Raw genomic sequence first — 1,004 nt, 5'->3', positions numbered from 1 at the left:
ATAATCTTTAGATTTAGTAGCTCAACGTAGTTCAGAACACAATGTGCCGAAAACGTCATCACAACTAGGAGCGTGGCACTGTAGGCTGCGCCTATGAAGTACTTTGTAAGTAACTACGTTTTTNTGAGCCGGAGGCCTACCACGTTAGGGCCTTGTGATGATGCAAGGCCTAGGTTTTACACCATTTGCTACAGGCTACAATTACCAAACAGAACAAAGTAATTCGCCACCAATACCACGAAGACGAGCTTCACGATCTGTCATAAGACCTTCAGGAGTAGACACAATAACAATGCCTGTACCACCTAAAATGCGTAAAATTTCTTTATGGTTAGAATAAATACGTAAACCAGGTTTACTGATTCTTTTTAAATTTGTAATACATGATTCTTTTTTCTTACCACGATAGATTTTTTTTGATCTATATTTAAGGCGAAGTGTTAAATCTTGTGAATCTAAAGAAACTTGATACGTTTGAATAAAACCTTCTTGTTCTAAAATTTGGGCAATTTGTTGGTTTAATCGTGTAAATGGAATTGAAACAGTTGATTTTTTTGCTAAACAAGAGTTACGAATACGTGTTAACATGTCACCAATACTATCATTGATTAAACCGTGTGATTTAACTTTTCTGTTTAAGGTAGTTGGTTTTGTAATTGTCATAGAAAAACAAAGCTATTTTTTTATTATTCTTAATTTTTTAAAATAGACCTGCAACCGAAACTTATTATTTATATTTTAATCAGGGCCGAGCCTTATTATGTCAACATACACTGAATGCTCAACTTGTGGAGCGTAGCACCTCTTAAACTTAAACTACAAGTATTTTTTAAAACAGCTTGTGTTAAACTACAAAATTGGTATTGCCAATCCCAAAGCGAAATGTTTTGGCTTCCCCCTTCGGCTTCTTCCCCTTTAGTTCTTCTTCTTCTTCCCCTTTAGTTTGTCCCCTTCGTTTTCACTAAAGGGGTTCCCCTTTAGGAAAACGAAGGGGATAAGAACTA

At 35.6% G+C, this 1,004-nt stretch overlaps 1 protein-coding gene across 1 annotated transcript; it reads right to left on the bottom strand.

Annotated features, from left to right (window-relative positions):
* Positions 1-201: 201 nt before the first annotated feature.
* On the bottom strand, positions 202-663 carry VOLCADRAFT_72199 (uncharacterized protein; the record flags this gene model as incomplete). The annotated part of the gene is made up of 1 exon (XM_002959995.1): positions 202-663. The coding sequence occupies one exon, from the start codon at positions 661-663 to the stop codon at positions 202-204; it is 462 nt and encodes a 153-aa protein (XP_002960041.1).
* Positions 664-1,004: the final 341 nt, after the last annotated feature.

The sequence above is a fragment of the Volvox carteri genome (assembly GCF_000143455.1).
Source record: "Volvox carteri f. nagariensis unplaced genomic scaffold VOLCAscaffold_2543, whole genome shotgun sequence".
NCBI classification, from domain to species: Eukaryota; Viridiplantae; Chlorophyta; class Chlorophyceae; order Chlamydomonadales; family Volvocaceae; genus Volvox; species Volvox carteri.
The sequence above is the reverse complement of the archived record's forward strand: the minus strand, read 5'-3'. Positions and strand labels throughout refer to the sequence as shown.